General features: G+C 42.8%; 1 protein-coding gene across 8 annotated transcripts in view; it reads left to right on the forward strand.

The window, feature by feature from the left end:
• Positions 1-16,227, forward strand: part of ppfia2 (PTPRF interacting protein alpha 2) — a 76,453-nt gene that overhangs the window by 58,362 nt on the left and 1,864 nt on the right. For 2 of the 8 annotated variants that reach the window (XM_072455186.1, XM_072455192.1), the window contains 25 exons: positions 1,676-1,894; positions 2,758-2,904; positions 3,528-3,662; positions 4,266-4,349; positions 5,104-5,235; positions 5,313-5,375; positions 5,481-5,572; positions 5,771-5,903; positions 6,455-6,672; positions 6,961-7,201; positions 7,574-7,603; positions 7,692-7,822; positions 7,910-8,088; positions 8,203-8,293; positions 11,949-12,030; positions 12,236-12,436; positions 13,420-13,482; positions 13,738-13,770; positions 13,839-14,014; positions 14,085-14,182; positions 14,256-14,431; positions 14,742-14,810; positions 14,984-15,137; positions 15,307-15,363; positions 16,037-16,125. In XM_072455186.1, coding sequence (XP_072311287.1) covers positions 1,676-1,894; positions 2,758-2,904; positions 3,528-3,662; positions 4,266-4,349; positions 5,104-5,235; positions 5,313-5,375; positions 5,481-5,572; positions 5,771-5,903; positions 6,455-6,672; positions 6,961-7,201; positions 7,574-7,603; positions 7,692-7,822; positions 7,910-8,088; positions 8,203-8,293; positions 11,949-12,030; positions 12,236-12,436; positions 13,420-13,482; positions 13,738-13,770; positions 13,839-14,014; positions 14,085-14,182; positions 14,256-14,431; positions 14,742-14,810; positions 14,984-15,137; positions 15,307-15,363; positions 16,037-16,095 — 3,063 coding nt within the window. In that variant the 3' untranslated portion in view covers positions 16,096-16,125. The remainder of the gene's footprint in view (positions 1-1,675; positions 1,895-2,757; positions 2,905-3,527; positions 3,663-4,265; positions 4,350-5,103; positions 5,236-5,312; positions 5,376-5,480; positions 5,573-5,770; positions 5,904-6,454; positions 6,673-6,960; positions 7,202-7,573; positions 7,604-7,691; positions 7,823-7,909; positions 8,089-8,202; positions 8,294-11,948; positions 12,031-12,235; positions 12,437-13,419; positions 13,483-13,737; positions 13,771-13,838; positions 14,015-14,084; positions 14,183-14,255; positions 14,432-14,741; positions 14,811-14,983; positions 15,138-15,306; positions 15,364-16,036; positions 16,126-16,227) is intronic. The other 6 variants (XM_072455187.1, XM_072455188.1, XM_072455189.1 and 3 more) reach the window with 3 other exon arrangements.

Raw genomic sequence — 16,227 nt, forward strand, 5'->3', positions numbered from 1 at the left:
CCATTCTCCTTCTTTATGCAGAATCACATATGGAAGATCAATACAAATATACATTTGATGTTTAACACATAGATAACCTCTATTTTGCTGAGTTTGCACTTAACACAATATTGCCTTTGACATTGAACATCAGAGCTAAAGAGAGCCTTGTGCAAGAGAGTTCACCCATGAATGAAAGGGTAGGTGGTTCTTTCCCTGTTCCCACCATACTACCGTATTGCCCTTGTGCAAGACACTTAACCAGCTCCAGAGTCTGGTGTGTGGATGGGTGGATTGTGCCTTATACAAAGCAAATTAAGTGCCCAATGGTAGTAGAAAGCATCGATCTAAGTAGGTGAATAGTGATCTTGTAATATTGAATATTCATTTTCATAAATATGAAATCTGGCTGCATAACGAGCAATAGCCCAAATAGGGTATAGTTCTGCTTTGTTCTGTCTCCTGCAAAACAAAATGTGATATTATGCTTGGTCCTCTTAGTTGTAGTGGTCTTATCTTAACTGCCTGACTTGACTGCATTAGCCTTGTTCAGGAAGACTCAACATAGATAAGTGACTAGTTTTTAGAACTAGCTGTTCAAAGTAATGTGGTGAGTGTGAGTGTTGCTATCAATGATGGAGATACCGAGGAAACAGACTCCACATCTGATTGTGAGGAGTGTAAACGTGTCCTAAGATTTATCAATATGAGAAAAGATAGAACCAAAGGAAGGTCAAAGAAGCACCCCCTCCTCCTGCGTTGCCGAGTGGTGGCGACGGTGCGGGGCGGTGTGGTGGAAGCGGTGGGATCGGTGCGGTGGGATCGGTGTGGTGGGAGCAGTGCAGTGGGAGCGGTGTGGTGGGAGCAGTGCGGTGGGATCGGTGTGGTGGGAGCGGTGTGGTGGGAGCAGTGCAGTGGGAGCGGTGTGGTGGGAGCAGTGCGGTGGGATCGGTGTGGTGGGAGCGGTGTGGTGGGAGCAGTGCAGTGGGAGCGGTGTGGTGGGAGCAGTGCGGTGGGATCGGTGTGGTGGGAGCGGTGTGGTGGGAGCAGTGCAGTGGGAGCGGTGTGGTGGGAGCAGTGCGGTGGGATCGGTGTGGTGGGAGCGGTGTGGTGGGAGCAGTGCAGTGGGAGCGGTGTGGTGGGAGCAGTGCGGTGGGATCGGTGTGGTGGGAGCGGTGTGGTGGGAGCAGTGCGGTGGGAGCGGTGCGGTGGGAGCGGTGCGGTGGGAGCGGTGTGGTGGGAGCAGTGCGGTGGGAGCGGTGTGGTGGGAGCAGTGCGGTGGGAGCGGTGGGAGCGGTGGGAGCGGTGCGGTGGGAGCGGTGGGATCGGTGGGAGCGGTGGGATCGGTGGGAGCGGTGCGGTGGGATCGGTGCAGGGCCGATCATTGCCGCTTGCATAAGTGTATTTTTGAACTAAAATAGTGTTAACTTAAACCAATCTACTTATTTTCATGAAAACGTTTGTGTGGAATCTGAAGTGGTTGTTAATTTCCCAGCGTTTACAGCCCTGCAGAAAAGTTGATATGATTACAGTGTGATACAATGTGAATTTGCCATCAGACTAATGTTTTATAACTCTGAAAGGATGGGAACTTGGTAGTTGACCTAAAAGAAGACATTCTAAAAATGTTTACTTGTAGATCATTTCCTAATATTACAGATAAAGATTTGACATGCTTGACTCATCTCTCTGACAGAGGATATCCAACGGTCTTGAGTCGGCCCATGAGGCGAGTCAGGTGGTGGAGCTGCAGGACCTCCTCGAGAAGCAGAACTTTGAGCTGGCACAGATGAAGGAGCGCATGTCCTCCCTCTCCTCCCGAGTGTCCGAGGTGGAGCAGGAGCTGGAAACTGCTCGCAAGGACCTGATTAAGTCCGAGGAGATGAACAACAAGTACCAGAGGGACATCAAAGAGGTGACGCAGCACGCGGGCACGCACAGCAACACAGATAGTTCCGGTGTGCACATTAGTCAGGGGAAAAACAGATGCCAGAGACACTTCAAAGAGGGTTAGCTGTGACCTAAAAGGGATTAGCATATGCTACTTTTTAAATGTATTTGCCAGTGCATATTTAGGCCACATGTAACTTACAGTGTAAATATGCCAGATTGTAGCAAAGTCACTCCATATGTGTCCATATGCAGGAAGACAAATACAATACAATTACAAGAAAGACAACATGGGACAATAAAAGGCCAGTTTAAAGTATTCACATTTTGGTTTTCCTTTATCCAAAATGTTTGAGTTTGAGCTTGAAAAGTAGATAGAGGCAGATTATTCCAATTATTTGTCCCTTTAACAGAGAGAATAGTCTAAATCTGCTATTGTTAGAATCTGCTTTAGGCATAAATTACATTGCAGCACATTGCAATCCCTTTACTGTTCCCAATATATTCATTGATTTGTTCACAGTCTGTTTAGACAGGGTTATAAAGGCCGAATGCTCTCGTATTAGTCCCAAGCCTGAATACATGGAAAAGGTTACGTCAGCAAGAACATCCAGTACACGTGAAATATCAGACCTAAGCATTACCCTTCAATGTAGGTTTGGTGGTGATTGGTGCTGAAGTGGATTGCTTGTATAGACAGGCTGATTCCATATTGCCCTTGGCTGAAATAGCTATTGATCGTTGGAGATGGACTCCTGTGTAATTATTGTGGTCTAGCTACAATTTTATGTACCAAGTTCCACATAAAGAATCAATGTTATTCAGCTTTTCAGCTTTCCAGTGTACAATCAATTAATAGATTTCCTGATTATATATTTGCACTCTCAGGCCATGTGTCAAAAAGAGGACATGGAAGAGAGGATCGTCACCCTGGAAAAACGCTACCTGAGTGCCCAGCGAGAGTCCACTTCAGTGCACGACATCAACGACAAACTGGAGAATGAGTTGGCCAATAAGGAAGCCTTCCTCCGTCAGGTATGTGCTAATAATACCCAATGTTTATGTCTAGCTAGTTTGTTTTTTCAGTAACAAAGTTCACCCTACAAAAGAGCTCTATTAAAAGTGTCACACAAGGGTCTATTTCTGTATTTCTGTAGTTTCACTTGACGATGTCTATAAAAAGCCGCAATGAAAAAATATATGGCACAGTACACACAGCCCTAGTCCACTGTGGTCTAACTATTGCATATTGAACTGCCAGGCCTCCTGCGCTGGAGAGCTGAGCATCTGTCAGTGTTGGCAGAGACACTTCTAAAAAAGACGACCCAGAGACTTCCATGTTACATTCAGTAAAAGAAGCCGTTAGGAGTCTGTACGGGAAAAACTTCAATTTAGCGATCAGCCATGCAATCAGATGACTAGTTCTATGTCTTTTTTGTATCATGCATTGTTTTTAATGTTTTCTAATGTTATCTTTACGTTTCTATATAAGAAATGGCTTGTTTGGAACACAGGATATATACAAGTATAAATTCAAAGGCTTTTTACTACTATTACTACTACTCCAGTCTTTTAATTGTACTTTTAGTTTAGTTGAGATTGATATGTTATGTCAAATTCTTTGTACAAATGTTATGTGATGTCCTGTGTATTTTCAGATGGAGGAAAAGAACAGGCAGCTGCAGGAACGACTGGAGTTAGCTGAGCAGAAGCTACAGCAGACCATGAGAAAGGCCGAGACGCTGCCTGAAGTGGAGGCAGAGCTGGCGCAAAGGATAGCAGCTCTCACCAAGGTACAAAACACCACTCTTAGAACTTAGAACTGTTTATTTGATACTTGTGTTTACACTCTCCCCTTCTCCCTCGGGCCACGTAGTCTGACTCCAGCTCATCATCTTCTCCTGATGATTATAACTTTGTCATGGAAACTAAAATGCAAGACACCATTCTTAGGAAGGTAGTGATGCAGGTGGTGTCACGTCCTGTATAGAGCAGATTTTTCCTGTGGTGGTTTTGGGACTCGAGCTGGGCTATTTCACCCCCATGGGACAGCTGCATGGCACTCATGAGGCGATTGAGCAGCTTTTCTCATTCATTCTGTCTTTTGGGGGCCTCATACTTCCGCTTGAGATTCTTTTCATTCAATATCTTCATTTTCTTTCATTAATTCATTTTGTACCGCTTGTTCCCGTTAGGAGTCGCGGGTGACTGGAATCTATCCCAGTTATTTTGGGTCTCAGTATCTCTCTTTGCAAAGTATATTTCCCTCTTTGAAGCTTTGGGGTTAAAGCTTTGGCCTGATCTGACTTTGCTTTTCTTTAATAGCCTTGTACTATATAGTTTGACACGTTATGATGTACGGTAGGCTTTTATTGTTTTGCATTTGTGGACTGTAGGCAGAAGAGCGTCACGGGAGCATTGAAGAGAGGATGAGGCACTTGGAATGCCAGCTGGAGGAGAAGAACCAGGAGCTGCTCCGGGTGAGTCACGACGGAGGCGGTATGCCAGACCACGTTACCCAGCAGCCACTGCTGCATCAACATGACAGCTTGAGCATCGTCAAGCATGTCACTGATGCATTGCCTTGGAAACTCAGATTCAACATGAGTAGTTGTTTGTCAAATGCTAATGAGACAGTTAAGATGTACAACTGTTTGGGATCATTTAATGAGGCAGTAGTCACGTGCAAGTATGCAGCTACTATGACTGGATATCACAAGCAAAACAATAGGGCATTTATTACATTGATAGGGAAAATACAGGAAGTGCTGAGTGCAGAGCTCAAATAAGTACAGTTTACTTGTAATTGTTATGTGTGCCTGTACCTACAATCGATTACAAACATTGGATTATTATTTATTGATGGCCATAGGCATGTAGGTTCCCAGTAGGAATAGCTGCAGCTAATGCTAAATTAGAATCAGAATCAGAATTAGTTTGTAATGCCATTGTCCGTGAACAGTTCACAAACTAGGATTTAGCTTCGGCGCCACAGTGCAACATAAAGCATATAAAGCTAATGTTCCTAATAATTAATAAGCAAATACAACTTAGATCATTTTTCAATTCAACCTTGTTATTTTAACCAACTGTGTTACATACATTGTGTATACTGTGCTTCTAATTTGAAGTATACAATATTAAATCAATAGTATTTAATCAATTGTATGCAACCGAATAATGCCCATATGGAACACATTTGAAACTCAAGGCTTTTTCTTTCTCCATATTTAGGCACGTCAGAGAGAAAAGATGAATGAAGAGCACAACAAGCGTCTGTCAGACACAGTGGACAGACTCCTGACTGAGTCCAACGAGCGGCTACAGCTCCATCTGAAGGAGAGGATGGCTGCGCTGGAGGAGAAGGTGGGACCACTGCAGACACTGAACTAATGTCACCACTCGGATCAATCAAGGATTTTAATGTGTTTCTTTTTGTCTAGAACCTGTTAATTCAGGACACAGAAGGCTACAGGAAACAGTATGAGGAATCAATCCATGAAAAAGTAAGAGTCTAAGAGAGTGCTAAATGGGATAATTAATTAAATAATGAACAAATTGTAATAAAATAGTCAATGCTTTCCTGCTTTAATGCTTTGTCAAATCTATAGACACATTTGGCCGAGGAAATAGAGAAACTCAGATCTGACCTGGACCAGTTCAGATTGAGAGGAGGCTCCCTCACAGAACCCACTCTCTCAAGGTAGTGTGTTTCCATCATATTATCAGATTAGAACATTGTATAATGCAGTTGTCTATTAAGTTCCTCATTGGACTACAGAAAAGAATTGGTCCACTCGCCAAGTCAGTTCAAGCCCTACAAAAGTGTAGTTCACAGATCACATTTACTTTTGAATGACAGAACAAACTATCAGAAGCTCTAACACTTGTTCTCTCTCAGATCTCACCTGGATACATCAGCTGAGCTCCGCTTTTCTCTGGGGTCTTTGGCTGAAACCCAATCAGATCATTATCATTCAGCCAAGGTCATCCGCCGGCCGAGGAGAGGAAGAGTAGGGCTGCAAGAAACAAAGGTTTGTTATACTCTTATTTTACTTTTATATATGACAGTATACAGGTTAATTCAAATATTTATTTTAATTTTAAATTGTATACCCAATTAAATTCAACACATAATCTTATAAGTCATTTTTAATACAATACTCTACACAAGATAAGATAATTCTTTATTGTCCACACATGGGGAAATTTCATTGTTGCAACGCAGGTCAATACAGAGGAAAAGGACAGATAACATAGGGGATGTTTAAAAAAACACTCTTAATAGAAGAACTCTTATAAACAAAAACTCTTATAAACAAAAACTCCTATAGACAAAACCTCTCATTTCCTAATAAGGAATGGAGGGGAAAATAAATAAATAAGATAAAAATGAAACAAAATTAAAAATAAAATTAAAAACAGCTAGCGTAAGACAAGATAATACTAATACAAATGGTAAAAATAAACACACGATTTTCATCAGTTATATGCATGTTATATTTATAGTTATATTTCATGGAGCTATGTTAGTGTTTTGAATGACTCAGGCCTGGTGGTCGTTGTGTTTCGTTGTTGTCTTCAGGCCAAGTCTCTGGGGGATCATGAATGGCGGGCCCAGCAGCTCGGCGTGCTCGGGGGGCATCACTTTGAGAGCGATACAGAGATGTCGGACATTGATGATGATGACAGAGAAACCCTGTTCAGCTCCATGGACCTTCTCTCTCCCAGTGGTCACTCGGATGCTCAGACTCTGGCCATGATGCTGCAGGAGCAGTTAGACGCAATCAACAAGGAGATCCGGTACCTCGCCCTCACACAGCAGCCCACACATTTAGTTAGAAAAGGTCACATTTTCAGACATATTGATTTGCTTTGCTTGTTGGGCAGCTAATCTAGTTTGTTTGTCCTGGAAAGCTAGGGTGTCTTGAGGTGCATGCTGCTTTAATGTAGATGCAAGCTTCATGTCTATTATAACATAGCAATTACTTACACTCGTCAGAATAACTGTGGCTACATAACAGCTCAGTGATATCAGTAATATTTGATGTTGTGTCTTCAATTAAAATGTGTTGTTACTGGTGTTTTCAGATTAATCCAGGAAGAGAAGGAGTCAACAGAGCTGCGGGCGGAGGAGATTGAGAACCGCGTGGCCAGTGTGAGTCTGGAAGGTTTGAATTTGGCCCGGATGCACCACCACGGAGCCTCCATGACTGCCTCCGCCACCGCGTCCTCCCTCGCCTCCTCATCGCCCCCCAGTGGACACTCCACCCCCAAACTAGACCCTCGAAGTCCTGCCCGAGACATGGAGCGCATGGGCGTCATGACACTGGTAAATCCCACAGCAAGATTACACATGAATTATGATACTACTAGAGCTGCAGTCGTGTGATTAAACATTAAGATTGTAGCAATGTAGCGAGTCGGAGTAACATCGTTTTTTAAGCGTTGTAAGTGTGCATGATTTATGGAAGGCTGCATTACATTAGCACAAAGAATGGTGTAGTGAAGAGAATTGTGTTAAGCCAGTAGTCATTATGTTGCACAGGAGAACATATCAGAGGAACACGTTCTATTAGATACAAGAAGATGAGTCCATAGTACTTTACCTTTTAATTATTAGTCATATACTTGCTCATATTCATACATTATGCATAAGTGAAAAGATCATCAAAATACTGATCTCTTTTCTTTTTGTTCCAAGCCATGTGATCTAAGGAAACACAGAAGAAAGGTAAATTTTCCATAACATTGAAACCTTTTCAATAATAAGTTGTTTTAGTGACTAAATAATTTTAGTCACTGCTGATGTTTTAATTCAGATCGCTGCAGTGGAAGAAGATGGTCGTGAGGACAAGGCCACTATAAAATGTGAGACATCTCCTCCACCAACGCCCCGCACTGTTCGGATGACACACACACTGCCAACTACTTCACACAATGATGCACGAGGGTGAGACCAACATCTTCAGCTGATAACCGTTGTAAAAACTCTAGTTAAACTACTTCTCACACACACTATTCTCTGCTGTTTCTTTAGGATGGTGGCCTCCCTGGAAGAGTCCGGCACCCTGAGTAGTGTTGGAAGCAGCCAAGACTCTCTTCACAAGCAGCCAAAGAAGAAGGGCATCAAATCCTCCATTGGACGCTTGTTTGGCAAGAAAGAGAAAGGCCGGCTGGCCCATCTGGCACATAGACATGTCATGCTTGATCCACAAGGTAAGCAATTCTTAAATTACTCCACAAATAGGATGGAAGTATGTATAGATGCAGTTCTCTTGAATGTAATCATCTTTAGACAAATAATATGCTGATATTTACTTTTGCTTTTAGCCACAATGATGGACTTGGACATGTCTGGACAGGAGATGGGCGTCAGCAAACTAGGCACTCAAGCTGAGAAAGATCGCAGGATGAGAAAGAAGTAAGCGGCCACTGAAACATTGCATTCAACACACACAGACTTAGAAACATAATATATAGTATACTAAGGGTCTGATGATATCACCAGATATGTCATTACAAATAGAAAACAAAGCATCAATATTCTGGATCAGGATCCACAAAGCACAGATTAGAGTGTTTGTATTCAGAGGCACATCCCCAGTCAGACTATTGATTTATGTAGCATCACCCATTTTTCTAACAGACAAATTTTGTCAATGGGAAAGCTGTAAAAGCATTTTTGACACCACTGTAGACTATATCGCACATAGCTTCTTCAGGTTGCTTTCTTCTAGTATTTACTCAAAACACACAGTCAGCACAGATCAAACATTTGAATGGTTGTGTTTGTAGTGTGGATAAGTGTGTGTGTGCGTGCATCTGCCATGCTCTAGTGCCAAATGATGAATGTCATTTGCTCGAAGTGCACATTGAGTTGCCATGACGGATAACTTTGCCTCCCATGTAGTTGGTTAGAGTATTGTTTGTTGTACGTTGACAAATGTTTTCCTTCACCGCACTGACTTTTCCATAGCAGTCTCCAGGATAAAGGCCACACCACCACCTTGCATCTTGGTGCCTCCTCCACTCTGCATGCCATTAAGCTGCCTGCTCTTCTTTTCCATTTCAGCATCTTGAGTGGTCAGTAGCGCAGTGGTCCCATAGTGGGTGTGTCTTCTCCTCAGAGGTCAAAGCTATCTGAATGTACCTGAACATTTGAATGTGAGGCCATGGAGGGGGTCCTTGCTGTGTTTCAGTGCATTTCTCATGTTCTCTACTGCACGATGATGTGGTCAGGACTGCATTGTAGAAGACCACATGTGACTGATCTACAGATGCTCCTGTACTTGATCGTCTACCATCTTGTCCCCCGTGTGAATGACTGTGTGAGTGCATGTGTCTGTGTTGGGAGCCTTAAATGACAATTTACTCATTAACTTGTGTACACTTTTGTCTCCCCGTCGCCTCTCTATCGTCTCCCTTCTGCTCTAACTCTCTCGCTCTCTCCCCTCCCTCTCCTCATCCTCTGACTCTAACAAAGCGGGTAAGTTGTGAGGACGTCTCTGAACTCCTGGATGTGACCATTGTCTGAGCCATGTGCCTTGTCTGCCATCTCTCCTGTCTGTGTCCATGTGTACTCTCCTTAAAAACCAGTGCCAAAGCTAACGTCTCACTATCTTTATCTTGATCCCTCATGGCTGTTAATAGTACGGTTGCTTTCTTTATTTTTGTTCATTACCATTTCAAGACGTTTTTTCCTCCCTTTTACAGCCCCAATGGCAGCTGCATCCATGGCTGAAAACGAATGTGCCGTCGCTAAACTGGGGCCTAATTTTCTGTGCCCAGAATGTCTTCCTCTCCTTTTTATGTGTCTCTATCTCTGTTGTGCTAAATAACCAGCTGCAATATCTGGTTATGGGAATGTCAGATGTTATTGTTCATATGATGTTTCCTCCCTTTTCCTAGCTATGTTCAGTGGGCAAAATATCTTCATTAATAATAATAATAATAATAATAATAATAATAACTTTTATTTATATAGCGCTTTTCAGTGACCCAAAGACGCTGAACATAATAAAAAAGGGGGGGTATTTACAGACAGGGGGGGACAACACGTACAATACACATTAATATACAGATAAAATGAACAAGACAGAAGAAGTAGAGAGAAAAAGATGGGGATGTAACAGGGGGTAGAAGAGTAGGCAATGGGGTGGAGGAGGCTAGGGGTAGGGGAGGTCATAGGCTTGGGTGAAGAGGTATGTTTTTAGGCGGGATTTGAATGTTGTGAGTGAGGGAGAGTGGCGGACAGGTTGGGGGAGGGAGTTCCAGAGTCGGGGTGCTGTTCGGGAGAATGCTCTGTCGCCAAAAGTTTTGAGTCGGGATGTTGGTGCAGCCAGGGTGAGAGAGGAGGAGGATCGGAGAGCTCGGGAGGGGCGGTGGGGGATGAGGAGGTCAGACAGGTAGGGGGGGGCAAGGTGGTGAAGAGCTTTGAAGGTGAGGAGGAGTATTTTAAAGTTTATGCGCTGCTTGATGGGGAGCCAGTGGAGAGAGCGGAGAACGGGAGTGATGTGATCACGGGACCGGGTGTGGGTGAGGAGGCGGGCAGCGGAGTTTTGGACCATTTGGAGTCTATGGAGGGAATGGGAGGAGATGCCAGTGAGGAGGGAGTTGCAGTAGTCAAGGCGGGAGGAGATGAAGGCATGGATGAGGGATTCAGCAGCGGGGAGGGTGAGGCAGTGTCGGATTTTGGCGATGCGGCGGAGGTGGAAGTATGAGGTCTTGACGATGTGGCTGACATGGGGAGTGAAGGAGAGGGTGGGGTCCATGATGACACCGAGATTGCGTACCAGGGTGGAGGGGGTGATGGTCGAGGTGTCGATGCTGAGTGAAAAGGGACCAGTTTTATTGAGAGTGGATTTGGTGCCAATGAGGAGGAGCTCTGTTTTGTCACTGTTCAGTTTGAGGAAGTTGAGAGTGAGCCATGATTTTATTGTAGAGATGCAGGTTTCGATGTGGCTGAGGGGAGGGTTTTGGGTGGATTTGGTGTTGAGGTATATCTGGGTGTCGTCAGCGTAGCAGTGAAAGTCCAGGTTGAGTTGGCGGAGGATGTGACCAAGGGGGAAGATGTAGCAGATGAAGAGGAGGGGGCCGAGGACTGAGCCCTGGGGGACCCCCTGCGTTACTGGGGAGAGGGTGGATGAGTGACCGGAGAGGGAAATGAACTCTTGCCTGTTGGTGAGGTAGGATGTGAGCCAGTCAAGTGCAGAGCCCTCAACACCCAGTTGGCGCAGCCTTTGTAGGAGGTCATTAGGTCTGATCTGAACATAAGACATGAGCGTAACTCATCTATTCAATAGATTATGTAAATAGTGAATGTTTGGATGGACACATTCATAAGCTATTTAGAGCTATGGTATTACATGTTTTATTGTATTAATACCATAATCAAGAGTACAATACAATTGTAATGTTACCTACTTAGACTATTTATTTTATTTGTCAGATATGCTTATTGTTCAACAAGGTTGTCACACTTGTGAAGTGGGTATGTCTGAGTGTCTGTTTCTCTGGATTTGTAAAATTTTATACTCTGTGTCTTGCTCAAATTGCTGTGCAGCTCTTAAGACAATGCAGTGTAATAGTTGGCATAAATTCAACCTTGCAAAATAACAGTAAAGCACAGATAATATATAATTATTATAATATATTATATAATTAACCATAGAATTATTATTTATATATATTTAAGCAGGATTAATTTGATTAACCAGAATACTTCATTTGTCATGTACCTAATGATTGATCAAGTCAAATTAACTGTTACAAACGGGTCAATATAATAGTCTTGTGTTCTGCATTTCTGTAGTTTCATATTTACCGATCTAGATCTTTCAATCTAAATTCACCAATGTAACATACTCAACATACACATACTGCGTAGTCTGTGTACTTGTTACTCTGAGGCATCACAATAACGATGAAACAGGTTTCTAATTTTAGTGCATAGGATGGAATATACGTGCCATGCACACTTGTAATACTTACCACAACTATGGTGTTATCAACAACACAGATGAGAGACATATTCTATTTTATAGAGTTATGTTAATTCCTGATCTCCTCTGCCTCAGACATGAGCTGCTGGAAGAGGCAAGAAGGAAAGGTCTACCTTTTGCCCAATGGGATGGACCCACTGTCGTTGCCTGGTTAGAGGTGAGTAATGACATGCACCATAGTAAAAAAAAATCCAGTCAATGCTGCCCTCTACTGTGAAGAAAGTGGTACTGTAGAAACACCTACACATTGAATGGATGATTGTTTCCTAGCGTGTTGAGTCCATTATCCACTCCATATATATACCACCGAAACTAAACTAATCCTCTCCCTCTTTGTGTGTCCCTCTGCTCCTGTGCTGAAGCTTTGGTTGGGAATGCCTGCTTGGTACGTTGCTGCCTGTCGTGCAAATGTCAAGAGTGGAGCCATCATGTCAGCGCTGTCGGACACAGAGATCCAGAGGGAGATCGGTATCAGTAACCCTCTGCACAGACTCAAGCTTCGTCTGGCTATTCAGGAAATGGTCTCCCTCACCAGCCCCTCAGCACCACCCACCACAAGAACCGTGAGTCCTGAATATGTGTGGCCCTGCATGAATTCCTTTCTAATCTCTTTTTACTTAGTTGCCTAACATTTAGCCAGTAAAATGTTTCAGTTTAAGAAGCGTATGTTGTCATTTACCCCCCCCTCAATTAGGCCTATTTGATTACATGCACATGTGACATGCTGCCCACACATTTAAATTGAATAATCTTAACAATCTTACATAACAAATGGGCTGCTGTGTTAAACAGTGTTATACTCACCAGGTGGTTGTCCATTCGCTTATCTGTGTGTTGAATAAATGTACCCTATTTAATAAAGAAATAATAAAGACAGAAGGACAGCTAAGCCACATTGTAGAAAAAGATTCAGTTGTAGTCATCTGGACACTGTTTTTGAAAAATGATACAACTGAAGCTTTTCTGCAATGGAAGACACTGTTTTTGAAAAATGATACAACTGAAGCTTTTCTGCAATGGAACAAATGAGGGATTACACTGACAACATTTTATCAAAGCAAATTTGATTATACATCGTTACACAAATCACTGCAATTTCAACTACACTAATAAAACATGTTTTGAAGTCCTCAAAAAAAGCTTATACATGTATTTCTATACATTAGGTTAATTAGTATTGTTTTTGCAAGATTTATTTTTTTTAAATATAAAATACATAGACACCATTTTGTAAATGTGCTGTGCTTCATAGTTAAATGTTGTAAATGTGAAAATGCTGTATGCTGGCTCATCCTGCGCAAAATTGTACTAGTTTGTGTTTACTGTGTATGTTTGTTATGTGACAGTGTACTGTGTACTTGTTTTTGTCCACTGCATTTACCCTTTGCCCCCTGGTGGGTGGGGCCTCTTCATCATCTGACTGTGATGCTATAACACTATTGGCTTACAGTGGTGCTGCTCTTATTCTTTAACACTGCTTGCTCCTCCTGCCGGACCTCTACTACCAACCCTGTTGCTGCTCTGTCTCTTGGGCCTTGCCCTGTAGCAATCAGGCAATGTTTGGGTGACCCATGAGGAGATGGAGACCCTGTCAGCCCCCTCCAAAACGGTCAGTTCCCATGTACCCTTCACCTCCCCTTTTCTCTCTGTGTGAGTTTGTGTGAATGGATGTTACTGGGACATTTTGACGGTTGATAAAAAATAATAATAGAATAATAATCTCTATAAATCTACATGGCCCATTATAGTACAAGTAGAAATTAAATTGTGACGATACATTGATGAGGAATACAACATTTGTGCACTATCATTTGCTATCCTGGTTTGCTTTTTCCTTAAAGTGCTTTTTCTTTCTTTTATTCAGAAGTCAAATTCTGAAGAAGGAAGTTGGGCTCAGGTAAAAGCCAAGGAAGTACCATTTTCTTTTTACAGTAAATGACAACCTCATTCCTTTAACATTCCCAGACTCTAGCTTATGGTGACATGAACCATGAGTGGATAGGAAATGAGTGGCTGCCCAGTCTAGGACTACCTCAGTACCGCAGCTACTTCATGGAGTGCCTGGTGGACGCCAGAATGTTGGACCACCTCACCAAGAAGGACCTTAGGGTGCACCTTAAAATGGTGGACAGTTTCCACAGGTAGAGATAGTTCATACATTAGCAGTCAAAATGCATTAGATTGCTAACATTGTATTTTGCTCTTGTTCAGAACAAGTTTACAATATGGCATCATGTGTCTGAAAAAGCTCAACTATGACAGACAAGAACTTGAGAGACGACGAGAACACAGCCAACATGATTTAAGAGGTGAAACATTTCTAAAATAGTAGATAATAGAGGATCTTGATTCTTACCAGAGGTATTTGCACGGTGTCTGCAGATGTGCTGGTGTGGAGCAATGAGCGGGTGATCCGCTGGGTGCAGAGCATAGGCCTGAGGGACTACGCTAACATCCTGCTGGAGAGCGGAGTGCACGGAGCCCTGGTTTCCCTTGACGACAACTTTGACTACACTAGCCTGGCGCTGCTCCTCCAGATACCCACACAAAACACTCAGGTATGAAAGAGCTCTCAGACCTATATGACTACAGTATATGCCTAATCAGTTTAATCGATGCAAATCCTTGTGAGCATCCTATTCTCATCAGCACAGGTTTAATAAGGCATTGTGTTATGCTGTCAAAATACAATGATTGGTCTGAATCAGAACATGCAGATTTGCCAACTGTCACTCTGGCAGCTTGCCCCTGTGAATCATATATTCAGCCTTGTTTGTCTCTAAGGCAGTGTGAACACAGTTGTGTGTCTGTGTGAACATAGTGTCGTAATGTGAAGTAGTATGTGAATGTCATTTTTTTCTTCTTCAGACGCGCCAGATTCTAGAGCGAGAGTACAATAACCTGCTGGCCCTGGGTACTGACCGACGACTGGACGAGGTGAACCAAAATACACACTGCTAAATGTTTATACATTTCTCTCTTTCCTATATTAGCTTTTATATTTTAGCTTCGCGAATCAATGTTTCAGGAGTTTCACATTGAGTCAATATCTTACAACATATTACTGCATCTCTCCAAACTTTAAGCTTATTCCTTTGTCTTCTAAACAGTGTGATGACAAAGACTTTCGAGGTCCTTCCTGGAGGAGACAGTTCCCACCGAGGGATGTACATGGCATTAGTATGATGCCAGGGTCAGCAGAGACTCTTCCTGCTGGATTCCGGCTCACTGCATCCGGTCACCCCCGAAGACTGCCTCCTGATGGTGAGCACCGAATATTACACCTCAACAAAATATTTATCCTAAACAAGAACGTTTCAAAATGTTGTTCTGTGCAAATTTCAGCAAAAACTTTCATAGCTATTAAGTAAAAAACATGGCTTAATTTGGGCTCTCTGACTGTGCTGTTGCTTTTGTGGTGGCTGCTGTGCAGTCCTCTATGAGGTTCTGGATGACAGTCCCGATGACACATATCTGGACTGGTTTCAAGGTCAGCTATGGCTTAGTGAAAGGCCCAGGGCTTTTGGATCCTCTGTTCATTATTCTACACATACCCCTCCTGGCCACACTGCCCTACCAGTCTTCTTATGCTCCTCTCACAGTTTTTTGCCTCTCAACAGTTCTTAAAATAAATGTCCAAGGGTGTTTTTAGGACGTTTAATAACTTATGTGTATCATTTTTGAAAACATAAGCTCATCATCATGATATACCAGGAGCCATTTATGTAATGTATAATAAATAGTCTATGTTGCCAGACTAGATCTTCCTTGATAATGCATGTGAATCTATAGAATTAAAGGGAAGGGGAAACTATTTCCTACTGTATGAAATAAATATGTACTTATTACATAACTTCTCTGTTGGCACATAGATTTACAAACATTACTGTAGCTCATATGCTGTAATCTACCCTTGGTTGTTAAAAGATAGTGTTCTCTTTTAACATTGTGGACACAGAGGTAGCCTCCATTTGCCCCAGTTTGTACTCATTACTAATATGTCTTTCCTGATCCCCATACAAAATTAAGTTGTGTAATCCTGGCTAACCCATAAGAAAATGTAGTGTTGTTTTGCTTGATAAATCCCTGTCATTTTACCCCATTCATATTACTGGGAAGGTTTACTAATGTTTCACTAATTATCTCTCCCGGTCTCTCCTCAGTCGGCCCGTCTGCAGTGCAGCGGCTGGACAGCTCCACGGTGAGAACATACTCCTGCTGAGAGGAAGAGAGGGACCTATGTCTGTACAGCGTATGTAACACAGTAACACAGACTCCTGCTCTGTCAATTACACTGTTTTCTGGAGACGAGAGTGTAGTGTATGAAAGAGGTAGTTAGAAACAACAGTGCGGT

This window comes from Eucyclogobius newberryi, unplaced genomic scaffold (assembly GCF_026437365.1).
Source record: "Eucyclogobius newberryi isolate DKJ021-1_F unplaced genomic scaffold, fEucNew1.0.hap1 SCAF_2, whole genome shotgun sequence".
In the NCBI taxonomy this organism is placed as follows: Eukaryota; Metazoa; Chordata; class Actinopteri; order Gobiiformes; family Gobiidae; genus Eucyclogobius; species Eucyclogobius newberryi.